Source organism: Pygocentrus nattereri, chromosome 11 (genome assembly GCF_015220715.1).
Source record: "Pygocentrus nattereri isolate fPygNat1 chromosome 11, fPygNat1.pri, whole genome shotgun sequence".
Lineage (NCBI taxonomy): Eukaryota > Metazoa > Chordata > Actinopteri > Characiformes > Serrasalmidae > Pygocentrus > Pygocentrus nattereri.
The window spans coordinates 13,347,522-13,362,741 of NC_051221.1; the positions used below are offsets into that span (position 1 = coordinate 13,347,522).

General features: G+C 39.8%; 1 protein-coding gene across 4 annotated transcripts in view; it reads left to right on the forward strand.

Moving 5' to 3' along the window:
- LOC108435610 (sodium bicarbonate cotransporter 3-like) overlaps window positions 1-15,220 on the forward strand; it is a 90,060-nt gene that overhangs the window by 30,097 nt on the left and 44,743 nt on the right. For 3 of the 4 annotated variants that reach the window (XM_017711573.2, XM_017711571.2, XM_017711574.2), the window contains exons 5-6: window positions 12,372-12,532; window positions 13,138-13,329. In XM_017711573.2, the coding sequence (XP_017567062.1) occupies window positions 12,372-12,532; window positions 13,138-13,329 (353 nt within the window). The remainder of the gene's footprint in view (window positions 1-12,371; window positions 12,533-13,137; window positions 13,330-15,220) is intronic. The other variant, XM_017711572.2, reaches the window with a different exon arrangement.

Consider the following 15,220-nt stretch of genomic DNA (forward strand, 5'->3'; position numbering starts at 1 on the left):
AAATACAGAAACACAGGCAACTTCATACCCAGATGCCTCGTTGGGTCCAGCCAGGCACGTCAACGGCACTGCCACTTTGGGAGCAGTCAGCATCACTGCTGGACAGCATTCAGTACCATTACAGAGCAGAGGTTTAAGAAAGATACTGTACAAAATTATACTGTTTCAAGAATTTCTCTCTCAGAAAGTGGGATAGGATTATACAATGGAGGGTAGGATTATATAACAGAGGGAACGCAGCGACCCACACACCCATGTTTGTGTGATGTTTATGTGTAGATATGGCCGTGTGGTTGGTGAGGCACAGAGAACCCGTTGATGTGATTGTTTTTAATCTGGTTTTATATTAAACTTATTTAATTATATAGTCTATTCAGGGGATCTTAACTCCATGTAGTAGTTATTTATTTACAGTGATGGTTAAAGCTTTGTAGCTGGGTCAGTTACAGCGTTCCTTAATCTGTGTAGATATTCATAATAGATTAACGTGAGCACCTTCTTACACGAAGCTGAAGTCAGATTCTTATTCACCAGCTTCTTGTTCAAGTTTTCCCGTTCCACTTTAAATGGTGCAGCTTCAGGCACCAGAAAGTGAACAAGAAGCTGGTGAATAAAAAGTCGACTTCAGCTCCGTCCTTCGGAGTCCAGCTGTGGCTGATTTAAGTCTGAGATTCACCAATTCAACACAAGTGAATTTGCTCACAAGTGGATCTTGACCTCTCCAACATGGCGGACGCACAGACGTATCGCCTCAGGTAGAACAACAAACAACATGGCATCTAGGTGTGTGTGTGTGTGTGTGTGTGTGTGTGTCGTAGCTGTACTATGCTGGTTCTGTGGTATTACTAGTTAAACTTTTACACTCTACAGCTAATAAAGCAATAAGCCAGGAGAGGCCATGGGATTTTATCACGGGGGTGTTCTTTGGCACGATGTGAACCAGAGTGAACTGCAGATATTTAGTGATTTTTTAAAAACTTTTTTTTTCGCATAACAGTGAACATATGATAACACAGCACTGTTTAATACAAATACTTTAAGTTTATAATCAATTTTTGGTCACTAAATCACCACCGTGAGTCTTCTGCCTGTCTGACGGCGCCACTTTTCTCACACTGGGGCTGAATCTCAAACGGCTCCCTGTTCCCTACATAGTGCACTGTGTAGGAATTTAAATTCTCCTGCAGTCCAACAACGCAAAATATCGCTAAAAATGGTCATTTGGGATTCAGCCACATTCATGTCTCACTATTTGACAGCAGAAGCTAGAATTTCTAAACTGAATGCTAAACAGCACATTGTTTAGCTAAGGAGTACGGAGCCGATTGGGACTCTGGGTTTGATGACTAACGTTACTTCTGACTGAAACACGGACATTTGAAGTGTATAAGACTTCAGGTGACTTTCTTTAGACTTTTATATCGCCGGTTTTCAGCAAATCATATCACGAGCACTTTAATTCACGCCTGTGGTATTAATGTTGGGGTAGTTTAGCATGTTAGCTAACCTGTCTTTTAGCCTGTTAGCTGTCCAGCCTAGTTCTGGTAAAGAAAGATACAGTTTCAGCCCCTGAGTTTAAACAGAACTGGGCTCCTACTTCATCAGTACAGCATTAGAGTCAGAGATTAGTCCATTAACAGCAGAAGGGTTTTTCGCACCATGGCGCAGTGATACAGAGGTCAGTTGTTGAGGCGGTCATAACCGGCTCATCCAATCAGATTTTAGGGCCGTATCTATCCGCTTTTAATTCCCTTTATAAAACACTAGCCACGTTTACATGCAGCCTGATAATCTGTTAATAATCCGACTAACAGGTCAATCGGATTAGACTACGTCCATGTAAACACCTCAATCAGATTAGTCTAGCCAATCGGAATACAATTTCTATCCGATTGAATGAGGTGGGTAAACCTCTAAATAACCCGTTAAATAGAAGAATAATATCCGTGTAAACGCCTGAATCCGATCTAAATAATCCGTTAAATAGAAGAATAATATCCGTGTAAACGCCTGAATCCGATCTAAATAATCCGTTAAATAGAAGAATAATATCCGTGTAAACGCCTGAATCCGATTACACTCCAATCGGATCGTGTAAGAACGTTCTGCGCATGCGCGGCGCGTCACAGCGAAAGGTCTATACCGGTCAGCATGGCGGAGCAGAAGCTGGTCTGCAGTGGAGACGAGGTTTATACTCTGTGCTTTAAAAGACGGCGGCGGGACGGACGACCAGCTTCTGCGTCTCAGAGCACGACGGCTTCCTTTATAAGTGCACGTGAAGGACGTTTTTCTGAGTCTGACGTCAGTTTAAAGCAGTTAAAAACACAAGCGCGCCAACTGGACCTCACGTGATATTCGCTGTCATGGTAACGTTCACTCTCAGCGCTGCTTCGCGCATGCGCGTCATTCTGAATCGGATTACTTGTCGGCGTGTAAACGAAGATTTTCACCAGACAGTTGAGCAGAGTGAGATAAACAGCTCAGTCTGAATCTGGATCCGATGTTTTCAATCGGATTGGCAAAAATCTTTGCATGTAAACACAGCCAGCGATAGTTCAGCTAAAAGTTAAGTTGCTTTTACTGGTGGATGATGTTGTGGACAGAGTTTAAGTGTCCTCTTTAAGTGTCCTCTGGAAAGGTCTGCGCTGTGGTGTTGCCTGTCAGCGTGTCTGAAGTCGCCTGTGTTTTCTGTGTCTGCAGCTCGTTTATGAAAGGTGGGTTAGCACCGGTTCGTTTCCTGAGTTTGCAGAGTGTCCAGGAATTTGCAGCATCTTTGTGAAACGGGTCTCCTCGGCCGCCATATACACTCACTCTAGCTGTGTGATAGACTAACGTTATTTTATAACACGACTGTCGGTCTTTGAAAGGTGCCAAAAAGGGGTTCTTTGGAGCGAGTCGTAGAAGAACAACCTTTGGTTCCCTAAAGAACATGTGAGTGGGTGGTTCTTAGAAGGAACGCTCCAGTGTTTTTCAGACAAAAGTGTGCCCAGGAGAACCCCTGAAGCAGTGGCACAGAAGAATCTCAGTCATGTAATAATTATCTTAACATGGCTGATTTCCATTGAGTTTGCATGCTCTCCCCGTGTCCATATGGCTCTCCTCCGGCTGTTCCAGTTCCCTCCCACAGTCCAAAGGCATGCTTTCGGGCAAACTGGACACACTAAAGTGTCCCTAATTGTGAATGTGTATGTGTGAGATTGTATATATGTGTGTGTGTGTGTGTGTGTGAGATTGTATATGTGTGTGTGTGTGTGTGTGTATGACCATTTTCCAACTTATCCTCTTTATCTTACAGTTAAACAGACTGGCTTTACTGTGCCTTTAAAACTATTATATGTGAGCAATCCTTGTTCTGACTGGCTGCCATGTACATGTGCCCCAGCATGAGGGGCGGGCTAAACCGCTGCAGGCAGATATATGTAAATGTGTTGTGACATCACAAAAATACTGAATTCAAAACAGTATGTTTACACATAGTTAACATATATGGACTGAAGCTTTAGCAACGATTGGGCAGTCGTGGGCTGGAGGTTAGGGAACTGGCCCTGTGACCGGAAGGTCGCCGGTTCGATCCCCAGCGCCGACAGTCCATGACTGAGGTGTCCTTGAGCAAGACACCTAACCCCCAATTGCTCCCCGGGCGCCGTGGATAGGGCTGCCCACCGCTCCTTGCAAGTGTGCTCACTGCCCCCAAGTGTGTGTGTATTCACTAGTGTGTACGTGGTGTTTCACAGCACGGATGGGTTAAATGCGGAGGTGGAATTTCCCTGTTTGTGGGATTTAAAAAAAAAAAAGTATCACTTAAATTGTTTATAAAAAAATTGGATAAATTCAGTTTTTCACAATATGGGCCCTTCACAGGAACACTCCACTGTTTTAAACCTAATCTCTATGTGCTGCACCTGAAACATGTGGTGGCTTTCTAAGGTAAATAATTTTGCCTATACTTTAGAAAAGAACAGCAAACCCGGAACTATTATCAGTCTATCATTCTACTCTGAGTGTGTTTAAGTCTAGTGATTTGACTAATATAGTGGAAAAATCCACTGCCCAAGGAAAGAGACCGTTCTGTATAAAGAACCAGTCACTGAAGGGAAACGATGGTAGCGCTGCTTTGTTTATGTGGTGCTACTTAATGCGTTATTTGTATAAATTTTACACTTGAGATTAAACAGTTTGTGAACTTTAGACACAATGTAGGTATTTGTAGCAGCTTTGTTAAGATGGACTCAAACAACGACAGTTCTGTTACATTTCAACCGCTTTCCGAGATGTAAAACTTGTAAACATTCCAATAACCTATGATCTGTGTTACAGTATAGTTTCCAGTCTGTTGATGAAATGTTGAATACTGGCATGAAGATGAAATATCACCTGTGTGGGAATCCCGCTGAACATAAACTGGGCTCCACTTGCCAGCTTAAGTTCTGAGTTTACCCTCATGATGCTGTTACATGAAGGAAAAGAGACCACTGAGTGACCACAGTCCCTTTGCAGTGAATTCAGGGGTCATTATCAGAACTGGATGCGACTCATTTGGAGCTCTGGGAGGGACAGAGTGGGCTTTTTTGGCTGAGTGTGTTGTTTTCTAGGAGTGCAGGCTGCACCTGCATTAAAATAGTGAGTCATAAACCTGATGTTGCCTTTGTGTCTGGAGAAAACCGGACTGGGTTACTAGACAAGACCACTCCATTACCACCATTACACTATTACATGCACTCTCACTATTACAATGACTTCACAGCCTGCGGTGAGAGGTGTGTGTGTGTGATTACCTGGGTCTGAATGCAGTGGCTGAAAGAGGCTTTTTTGATCTGTGGAACAGAGCAGATACTCAATTTTCTCATTCAAAACACCGCTAACACACAAAACACACGGTCTTTCACACTCTGAGAGAAAAGGTTACAGAGTACAGTCTACAACAGATTACGCCTGTTAGACGAGGAGCAGCAGCTCTGTAAGCTTGGGTTGATTTTCCCTTTCACTGTCTCTCTCACTCACTCTCTCTTTCTACCCTTTTTGTCTCTGCCGTCATCTATTTCTGTCTCTCCCTCACTCTGTTTCTCTCCTTTATTCTCTTTTCTCTCTCAGTCTTAGTTTTTTTTCTTTCGGTCTTATCTGTTGTTCTCTTACTTGGAGGTTCTCTCTCTCAGTCTCTCTCTCTCTCTCTCTCTCTCTCTCTCTCTCTCTCTCTCTCTCTCTCTCTCTCTCTCATTCTCTCTCTTGGTCCATTTGTCTCTTTCTCCAGGCGTACTGTAGTCATGAAATTGTAGCTCATGATCAAGTGCAATTTAAATAATTGTAATTAACAATTTAGTGGTCTATTGGTTCATTGTATGCAGGAAATAATGTACAAGCAAATAGTGGCCAAATTACCTATGTTGATAGTAGAGACTCTCAACTAATGACAGACAAAATTCAAGCTTAAATAAACAAATATTACTCACTTCCGCCCTCTTAAGGTGTCATTAATGAGCACCAAATAAACAAACGTTACTCACCACCGCCGTGTAAATATTTCACTAATAAACATAACAATAAACAAACGTTACTCATCGCCGCCCTCTAAAGGTGTCATTAACAAACATCAAATAAACAAACGTTACTCATCAGTGCCCTCTAAAGGCGTCATTAACAAACATCAAATAAACAAACGTTACTCATCAGTGCCCTCTAAAGGCGTCATTAACAAACATCAAATAAACAAACGTTACTCATCAGTGCCCTCTAAAGGCGTCATTAACAAACATCAAATAAACAAACGTTACTCATCAGTGCCCTCTAAAGTCGTCATTAACAAACATCGAATAAACAAACGTTACTCATCAGTGCCCTCTAAAGGTGTCATTAACAAACATCGAATGAACAAACGTTACTCATCAGTGCCCTCTAAAGGCGTCATTAACAAACATCAAATAAACAAACGTTACTCATCAGTGCCCTGTAAAGGCGTCATTAATAAACATCAAATAAACAAACGTTACTCATCAGTGCCCTCTAAAGGCGTCATTAACAAACATCAAATAAACAAACATTACTCATCAGTGCCCTCTAAAGGCGTCATTAACAAACATAGAATAAACAAACGTTACTCATCAATGCCCTCTAAAGGCGTCATTAACAAACATCAAATAAACAAACATTACTCATCAGTGCCCTCTAAAGGTGTCATTAACAAACATCAAATAAACAAACATTACTCATCAGTGCCCTCTAAAGGCGTCATTAACAAACATAGAATAAACAAACGTTACTCATCAATGCCCTCTAAAGGCGTCATTAACAAACATCAAATAAACAAACATTACTCATCAGTGCCCTCTAAAGGTGTCATTAACAAACATAGAATGAACAAACGTTCCTCATCAATGCCCTCTAAAGGCGTCATTAACAAACATAGAATGAACAAACGTTACTCATCAGTGCCCTCTAAAGGTGTCATTAACAAACATCAAATAAACAAACGTTACTCATCAGTGCCCTCTAAAGGCGTCATTAACAAACATCAAATAAACAAACGTTACTCATCAGTGCCCTCTAAAGGTGTCATTAACAAACATCGAATGAACAAACGTTACTCATCAGTGCCCTCTAAAGGTGTCATTAACAAACATAGAATGAACAAACATTACTCATCAATGCCCTCTAAAGGTGTCATTAACAAACATCAAATAAACAAACATTACTCATCAGTGCCCTCTAAAGGTGTCATTAACAAACATCAAATAAACAAACGTTACTCATCAGTGCCCTCTAAAGGTGTCATTAACAAACATAGAATGAACAAACATTACTCATCAGTGCCCTCTAAAGGCGTCATTAACAAACATCAAATAAACAAACGTTACTCATCAGTGCCCTCTAAAGGTGTCATTAACAAACATCAAATAAACAAACGTTACTCATCAGTGCCCTCTAAAGGCGTCATTAACAAACATCAAATAAACAAACGTTACTCATCAGTGCCCTCTAAAGGTGTCATTAACAAACATCAAATAAACAAACGTTACTCATCAGTGCCCTCTAAAGGCGTCATTAACAAACATCAAATAAACAAACGTTACTCATCAGTGCCCTCAAAAGGCGTCATTAACAAACATAGAATGAACAAACGTTACTCATCAGTGCCCTCTAAAGGCGTCATTAACAAACATCAAATAAACAAACGTTCTCATCAATGCCCTCTAAAGGCATCATTAACAAACATCGAATAAACAAACGTTACTCATCAGTGCCCTCTAAAGGTGTCATTAACAAACATAGAATGAACAAACATTACTCATCAGTGCCCTCTAAAGGCGTCATTAACAAACATCAAATAAACAAACGTTACTCATCAGTGCCCTCTAAAGGTGTCATTAACAAACATAGAATGAACAAACATTACTCATCAGTGCCCTCTAAAGGCGTCATTAACAAACATCAAATAAACAAACGTTACTCATCAGTGCCCTCTAAAGGTGTCATTAACAAACATAGAATGAACAAACGTTACTCATCAGTGCCCTCTAAAGGCGTCATTAACAAACATCGAATAAACAAACGTTACTCATCAGTGCCCTCTAAAGGTGTCATTAACAAACATCAAATAAACAAACGTTACTCATCAGTGCCCTCTAAAGGTGTCATTAACAAACATAGAATGAACAAACGTTACTCATCAGTGCCCTCTAAAGGCGTCATTAACAAACATCAAAAAAACAAACGTTACTCATCAGTGCCCTCTAAAGGCGTCATTAACAAACATCGAATAAACAAACGTTACTCATCAGTGCCCTCTAAAGGTGTCATTAACAAACATCGAATAAACAATCGTTACTCATCAGTGCCCTCTAAAGGCGTCATTAACAAACATAGAATGAACAAACGTTACTCATCAGTGCCCTCTAAAGGCGTCATTAACAAACATAGAATGAACAAACGTTACTCATCAGTGCCCTCTAAAGGCGTCATTAACAAACATAGAATGAACAAACGTTACTCATCAGTGCCCTCTAAAGGCGTCATTAACAAACATCAAATAAACAAACGTTACTCATCAGTGCCCTCTAAAGGTGTCATTAACAAACATCAAATAAACAAACGTTACTCATCAGTGCCCTCTAAAGGCGTCATTAACAAACATCAAATAAACAAACGTTACTCATCAGTGCCCTCTAAAGGCGTCATTAACAAACATAGAATGAACAAACGTTACTCATCAGTGCCCTTTAAAGGCGTCATTAACAAACATCAAATAAACAAACGTTACTCATCAGTGCCCTCTAAAGGTGTCATTAACAAACATCAAATAAACAAACGTTACTCATCAGTGCCCTCTAAAGGCGTCATTAACAAACATCAAATAAACAAACGTTACTCATCAGTGCCCTCTAAAGGCGTCATTAACAAACATCAAATAAACAAACGTTACTCATCAGTGCCCTCTAAAGGTGTCATTAACAAACATCAAATAAACAAACGTTACTCATCAGTGCCCTCTAAAGGCGTCATTAACAAACATCAAATAAACAAACGTTACTCATCAGTGCCCTCTAAAGGCGTCATTAACAAACATAGAATGAACAAACGTTACTCATCAGTGCCCTTTAAAGGTGTCATTAACAAACATCAAATAAACAAACGTTACTCATCAGTGCCCTCTAAAGGCGTCATTAACAAACATAGAATGAACAAACGTTACTCATCAGTGCCCTCTAAAGGTGTCATTAACAAACATCAAATAAACAAACGTTACTCATCAGTGCCCTCTAAAGGCGTCATTAACAAACATCGAATAAACAAACGTTACTCATCAATGCCCTCTAAAGGCGTCATTAACAAACATCAAATGAACAAACCTTACTCATCAGTGCCCTCTAAAGGCGTCATTAACAAACATCAAATAAACAAACGTTACTCATCAGTGCCCTCTAAAGGCGTCATTAACAAACATAGAATGAACAAACATTACTCATCAGTGCCCTCTAAAGGCGTCATTAACAAACATCAAATAAACAAACGTTACTCATCAGTGCCCTCTAAAGGTGTCATTAACAAACATCAAATAAACAAACGTTACTCATCAATGCCCTCTAAAGGCGTCATTAACAAACATCAAATAAACAAACGTTACTCATCAGTGCCCTCTAAAGGCGTCATTAACAAACATCGAATAAACAAACTTTACTCATCAGTGCCCTCTAAAGGTGTCATTAACAAACATCAAATAAACAAACGTTACTCATCAGTGCCCTCTAAAGGTGTCATTAACAAACATCAAATAAACAAACGTTACTCATCAATGCCCTCTAAAGGCGTCATTAACAAACATCAAATAAACAAACGTTACTCATCAGTGCCCTCTAAAGGCGTCATTAATAAACATCGAATAAACAAACGTTACTCATCAGTGCCCTCTAAAGGTGTCATTAACAAACATCAAATAAACAAACGTTACTCATCAATGCCCTCTAAAGGCGTCATTAACAAACATCAAATAAACAAACGTTACTCATCAGTGCCCTCTAAAGGTGTCATTAACAAACATCAAATAAACAAACGTTACTCATCAGTGCCCTCTAAAGGTGTCATTAACAAACATCAAATAAACAAACGTTACTCATCAGTGCCCTCTAAAGGTGTCATTAACAAACATAGAATGAACAAACGTTACTCATCAATGCCCTCTAAAGGCGTCATTAACAAACATCAAATAAACAAACGTTACTCATCAATGCCCTCTAAAGGCGTCATTAACAAACATCAAATAAACAAACGTTACTCATCAGTGCCCTCTAAAGGTGTCATTAACAAACATAGAATGAACAAACGTCTAAAGTTGTCACCAACCACCTTCAAATAAACAAACATTACTCACTGCCGCCTTCTAAAGGTGTCATTAATAAACACCAAATAAACAAACATTACTCACTGCCACTCTCTAAAGGTGTCTTCAACCAACACCAAATAAACAAACATTACTCACTGCCACTCTCTAAAGGTGTCTTCAACCAACACCAAATAAACAAACATTACTCACCGGCGCCCTCTAAAGGTGTCATTAATGAACAACTAAAAAACAAGCGTTATTCACTGCTTCCCTCCAAAGGTGTTATTAACAAACATCAATTAAACAAACGTTACTCACCCTTTCCCTCTAAATGTGTCTTTAACAAACATCAATTAAACAAACCTTACTCACCGCTGCCCTCTCTAAATGTGTCAATAGCAAACATCAAATAAACAAACCTTACTCACCACCGCCCTCTAAAGGTGTCATTACACACATCACATAAACAAACGTTACTCACTGCCGCCCTCTAAAGTTGTTATTAAGAAAGATGAATTAAACAAATGTTACTCACCGCTGCCCTATATAGGTGTCATTAACAAACATCAAATAAACGTTACTCACGGCCACCCTCTAAAGATATTATTAACAAACATCAAATAAACAAATATTACTCACCTCCACCCTCTAATGGTGTCAATAACAAACATCATATAAACAAACGTTACTCACTGTTGCCCTCTAGAGGTGTTATTTATAAACATCAAATAAACAAACGTTACTCATCAGTGCCCTCTAAAGGTGTCATTAACAAACATCAAATAAACAAACGTTACTCATCAATGCCCTCTAAAGGCGTCATTAACAAACATCAAATAAACAAACGTTACTCATCAGTGCCCTCTAAAGGCGTCATTAATAAACATCGAATAAACAAACGTTACTCATCAGTGCCCTCTAAAGGTGTCATTAACAAACATCAAATAAACAAACGTTACTCATCAATGCCCTCTAAAGGCGTCATTAACAAACATCAAATAAACAAACGTTACTCATCAGTGCCCTCTAAAGGTGTCATTAACAAACATCAAATAAACAAACGTTACTCATCAGTGCCCTCTAAAGGTGTCATTAACAAACATCAAATAAACAAACGTTACTCATCAGTGCCCTCTAAAGGTGTCATTAACAAACATAGAATGAACAAACGTTACTCATCAATGCCCTCTAAAGGCGTCATTAACAAACATCAAATAAACAAACGTTACTCATCAATGCCCTCTAAAGGCGTCATTAACAAACATCAAATAAACAAACGTTACTCATCAGTGCCCTCTAAAGGTGTCATTAACAAACATAGAATGAACAAACGTCTAAAGTTGTCACCAACCACCTTCAAATAAACAAACATTACTCACTGCCGCCTTCTAAAGGTGTCATTAATAAACACCAAATAAACAAACATTACTCACTGCCACTCTCTAAAGGTGTCTTCAACCAACACCAAATAAACAAACATTACTCACTGCCACTCTCTAAAGGTGTCTTCAACCAACACCAAATAAACAAACATTACTCACCGGCGCCCTCTAAAGGTGTCATTAATGAACAACTAAAAAACAAGCGTTATTCACTGCTTCCCTCCAAAGGTGTTATTAACAAACATCAATTAAACAAACGTTACTCACCCTTTCCCTCTAAATGTGTCTTTAACAAACATCAATTAAACAAACCTTACTCACCGCTGCCCTCTCTAAATGTGTCAATAGCAAACATCAAATAAACAAACCTTACTCACCACCGCCCTCTAAAGGTGTCATTACACACATCACATAAACAAACGTTACTCACCACCGCCCTCTAAAGGTGTCATTACACACATCACATAAACAAACGTTACTCACCACCGCCCTCTAAAGGTGTCATTACACACATCACATAAACAAACGTTACTCACTGCCGCCCTCTAAAGTTGTTATTAAGAAAGATGAATTAAACAAATGTTACTCACCGCTGCCCTATATAGGTGTCATTAACAAACATCAAATAAACGTTACTCACGGCCACCCTCTAAAGATATTATTAACAAACATCAAATAAACAAATATTACTCACCTCCACCCTCTAATGGTGTCAATAACAAACATCATATAAACAAACGTTACTCACTGTTGCCCTCTAGAGGTGTTATTTATAAACATCAAATAAACAAACGTTACTCACTGTTGCCCTCTAGAGGTGTTATTTATAAACATCAAATAAACAAACGTTACTCACCTCCACCCTCTAATGGTGTCAATAACAAACATCACATAAACAAGCGTTACTCACCGCTGCAATAATTGTCACAGGTCTATCTCATTCTGTCTCACTCTTGCTCCCCCATTTTTGTGACTTTTGTATGTTGTTCATGATGGACATGTTGACTTTATTTATAACAGGATCTTTGTACTAGAACTGGATGGGCTTGTGGTTCAAATATGTATGTTTACTACTTTATTTGAAGAGATTATTGTGAAAATAAATGTGATTTTAAAAGTCTCTCTCTCTCTCTCTCTCTCTCTCTCTCTCTCTCTCTCTCTCTTTGTGTTTGTTTCAGATGGCTGAAGTTTGAGGAGGATGTGGAGGATGGTGGAGAGAGGTGGAGTAAACCCTATGTTGCCACTCTCTCTCTGCACAGTCTGTTTGAGCTGCGCAGCTGCATTTTGAATGGCACTGTACTGCTGGACATGAGAGCTGGCTCCATAGAGGACATCGCAGGTGTGCGCGCATATTTTTCAAGCACTTCTTTTCAAATCACTGCTTGTAATAAGCCCTGGAAGGCTTTCTGAATGCACTCGATGAATTTATGAAATTGAATGAGTCAGAAATATCCGGCTCATTTTCTCTCCCTGTCTCTCTCTCTCTCTCTCTCTCCCTCTTTCTCTCCTCTCCGCTCTCTTTTTATGTCCTTTCATTTTTTCTGCTTTCTTTTTCTTACATTTGCTCTCTCTCTCTCTCTCTCTCTTTCTCTCTGTCTCACTCTCTCTGTCTCACTCTCTCTGTCTCTGTCTCTCACTCTCACTCTCTCTCTCTCTGTCTCACTCTCTCTTTCTCTGTTTCTCTCTCTTTCTCTTTCTCTCTGTCTCACTTTCTGTCTCTCTCTCTCTCTCACTCTCACTCCCTCTCTGTTTCACTCTCTCTGTCTCTCTCTCTCTCTCTCTCTCTCTCTTTCTTTCTCTCTGTCTCACTTTCTGTCTCTCTCTCTGTCTCTGTCTCTCTCTCTCTCTCTTTCTCTCTGTCTCACTTTCTGTCTCCCTCTCACTCTCTCTCACTCTCTGTCTCACTCTCTCTCTCTCTCTGTCTCTCTATCTCTCTCTCTGTAGATAATGTGATAGACAGTATGGTAGCGTCTGGTCAGCTGGATGAGTCTTTGAGGTTGAAGGTGAGGGAGGCAGTGCTGAAGCGCCATCACCACCAGAACGAGAGGAAGCTGAGTAACCGTTTCCCGCTGGCCGTGCGTTCGCTGGCTGATATAGGCAAGAAACACTCTGACCCGCTCTTACTGGAGCGCAGTGGTGAGAACCCTCTCCGCACCCCTGCAGCCGCACCCTCATAGGACAAATCCGATTAGAGAATGGTTAAAGTCTTATAATAGCAGCTTGGTTAGTGGGCAGTTTAGCTTAGAGTTTGGTTAAAGGGCTCATTTCATGGAAATATGAGTAAATAATAAGTAAAGCCTAAAGACTCAGATGTGCAGTGTTCACGTCCAAGTCCGGAGACCTTATATGGAACCTAAGCTGAATAAATAGTCTGTATTGAATTCATCATTCATCACATGTGTCATAGCTATGTACACATTTACTAGGCCAGCACATTTTCAAACATAAAGTGACATAAATGCTGTAAGTAGACCTCCTGAAAAACTATTAAATACAAGTAAATTAGGGTGAGAGATGGACATTTCAGCCAAATTGGATGTTCAGTTTTTAAAGTCATCAATCAAAAAAAATAATGGAATAATAGTAAATCCTCCCTTTAAAAGCTTTAGGAATTTTAAGTCTTCAGGCTACCGAACACCAGACATGTCAAGTGACAATGCCAGCCACTCAGCATCTTACTATTACTGTACTACATTAACCTTGACCCAGATCACAAATTTACAGTAGACCACATGTGATTTGAAGTTTATACGGTGAAAAGTGTCAGTCTGACACCTTTAAGATAAATAGACAAATTCTGATCATCTGTTATCACCTCAGCTACACCTCACGTTATTAGCCTAGCTGCATTGTATGTCATCTCATACTTTTAAAAGCTGGAGAACAGCAAATTAGAAGAATTAGTTTTTAATTAGCTGATACCAAACCTGATAAATTCACTAAATGATGTTAAAAGTCTTATTCCCTTAAATCTACATGATTGGAGTGTAGCAAGAGCTTGAGCTCCTTTTTTATATGCATTTTTGTGTGATGCTCACTTTGTGGTAAAGATCTCTGGCGGCCCAATGCGGAGGTTCTCGACTGGTGTGCGGTAGCCTTTAGCTGGCTGCAGTAGTCTTTCTATGCTTCCCTCTTTGGAGGAAATAGATAAGTAACTCTGAATGTGAGACAAAGGCTCTACACTTCCTTGTGGAGTTCAGATGTATCATGGCTCTTATGAAAATATGTAACTTTAGAGAAAAGCTTGTTTGCATATTTGGTATCCTTTTTTTTTTTTTACTTTCAGGACCGTTTTTAATATGGGCCCTTGAAACCAACTGAATTATTTTGTTGCTTCTTCATTAAAAACATCTGTTGCATTCTGTTCTATAGACCAGTGCTCACCAACCCTGAAAATGGCGATCTACCACCTGATGAGTTCTACCTCCATTTCAAATGGAACGTATCTCGTTCAGCTGAATGAGCACATCTGTAGGCAAAAAGGAGATGAGGTGGATTAAAGTTTTAGCTAAAGTCTACAGGAAGGTAGCTCTTCAGGACCAGGGTAGGTGACCACTATTCTGGACGAGGGTTCGGAAACCCGTATGTTAAGAAGAGCCATTTCGTCCACTTAACAAGAATCAAACCACCTTGGGAGCCACAGCATGTATATCCATTGTAATGAACTGATGTTTTGCCATCTTAGCTGTAAGCATGTCTCAGTATATGCTATATAATATAGACAAAAAAGATAAAAATATAACATTGACAAAAATGCAGACTTGCTTTGCTCTGTTTCAAGTTTTAGCTCAGCTATAGCCACATTTCTCGCATCTCCAGCAGGAATCTTTTAAACAAAAGTAGAATAATTTATTGTAAAATGACTTTCAACGCTTGATTTTTTATGAGGCTGAAGTCGCTTCTTATTCGCCAGCTTCTTGTTCGAATTTTCCTGCCTGAGGTGCCAGAATGTAGCTGCTGCAATAGTGCATTTAAAGTTAAAAGGCTAGGCGAGACAGTTGTCTGCATTGCTATGGTGATCAGCAGT